The sequence below is a fragment of the Trichinella spiralis genome, assembly GCF_000181795.1.
Source record: "Trichinella spiralis strain ISS 195 chromosome Unknown Scfld3472, whole genome shotgun sequence".
NCBI classification, from domain to species: domain Eukaryota; kingdom Metazoa; phylum Nematoda; class Enoplea; order Trichinellida; family Trichinellidae; genus Trichinella; species Trichinella spiralis.
The window spans coordinates 1-1,164 of NW_003530411.1; the positions used below are offsets into that span (position 1 = coordinate 1).

At 31.9% G+C, this 1,164-nt stretch overlaps 1 protein-coding gene across 1 annotated transcript; it reads left to right on the top strand.

The window, feature by feature from the left end:
* The first annotated feature begins 71 nt into the window (after positions 1-71).
* Positions 72-626, top strand: Tsp_14237 (conserved hypothetical protein). Its single transcript, XM_003367907.1, has 3 exons — positions 72-228; positions 365-562; positions 595-626. Exons 1-3 carry the CDS (start codon positions 72-74, stop codon positions 624-626), a joined length of 387 nt encoding a protein of 128 aa, XP_003367955.1.
* Positions 627-1,164: the final 538 nt, after the last annotated feature.

Consider the following 1,164-nt stretch of genomic DNA (forward strand, 5'->3'; position numbering starts at 1 on the left):
GTAACAACAGTAAACGTTAAAACAAGAAATGGAAATTTTTATAATTATCATTTTACTTAGGTGTGCTAATGATGAATCCACAGGCCCTAGATGAAGCATCATGGATTGTTCACACAATACCAGGATTCCCTAAAGCGTTAAGAGGATACGTATTTCCACCTGCAGAAATTCAGAAAGGACATTTGTTTATTTGTCTGACAATTAAGGAAAGTGAAATTGATGCAATTGGTAAATTTATTTGCATGAAAAAGATTACACTTACGCAGAACTATTTGGAAGATGTTTCACATTTCATGCAGAAAAAGAATTTGAAGCAAATATATTTGAATAATAATTAAATATAATAAATGCATGCAATTTCTAGCAATGTCCTTGAGAATTGCAACTCCACTGATATATCACAATGATATACCAGATGATCCAGTTCGACCAAATCTGAAGAAATTGGTTAATGGTGAATCAAGATTAACACCACCGTTAACAGTGACACGGCAAATTTCAACAGCAGCTGCTCCAGGACTGAAAGTGACAATATATAGTAAAGGTGAAAAATCAAAATATGGTAAGTTACATGTGTTACTGCTAAATTTTCAGAACAAACATCTGGCCGAATTTTGCTCTGCTGATATAAATCTGCTTTCATTCGTCTTTTGTATTACAGTAATAGTATATGTAGCAAACAAAAAAGTTTGCTGAAATTCATGATTATAATTTGATCCTGAGAAACACTTTGTGCGGTAAAGAAAATTTTCAGAATTTTTTTTACAGAAATATAGGATGTTTTTGTAAAACGCTGTTATAATCAACGAAATGAACAGAATGCATTTTTACAGTTGTAAGGTGTGCATTTTTAAAATGATCTCATCATATGCATTTGAATGGATAAATAGCACGTCTCTTATTGCAATTTGCTCTGAATTTAATGTAAATTTCAAAAAGAACTAATTACAGAGATTTACCGAAAAGTACTTGTGAAGAAATTAAAGACAAGCATCAAAGTTTGGACACAAGAGATAAAAATATTGAAAACTGACTGTCGGATTTTGGACAAAGTATAAATTGGTAACGAGTCCTATTAGATCGTGACCATGCAGTCTCTGAAATGATGTCTCTCATGTATATGAACCAGGAAACAAATTTTTGGTGTTATTGACAAACCTTACC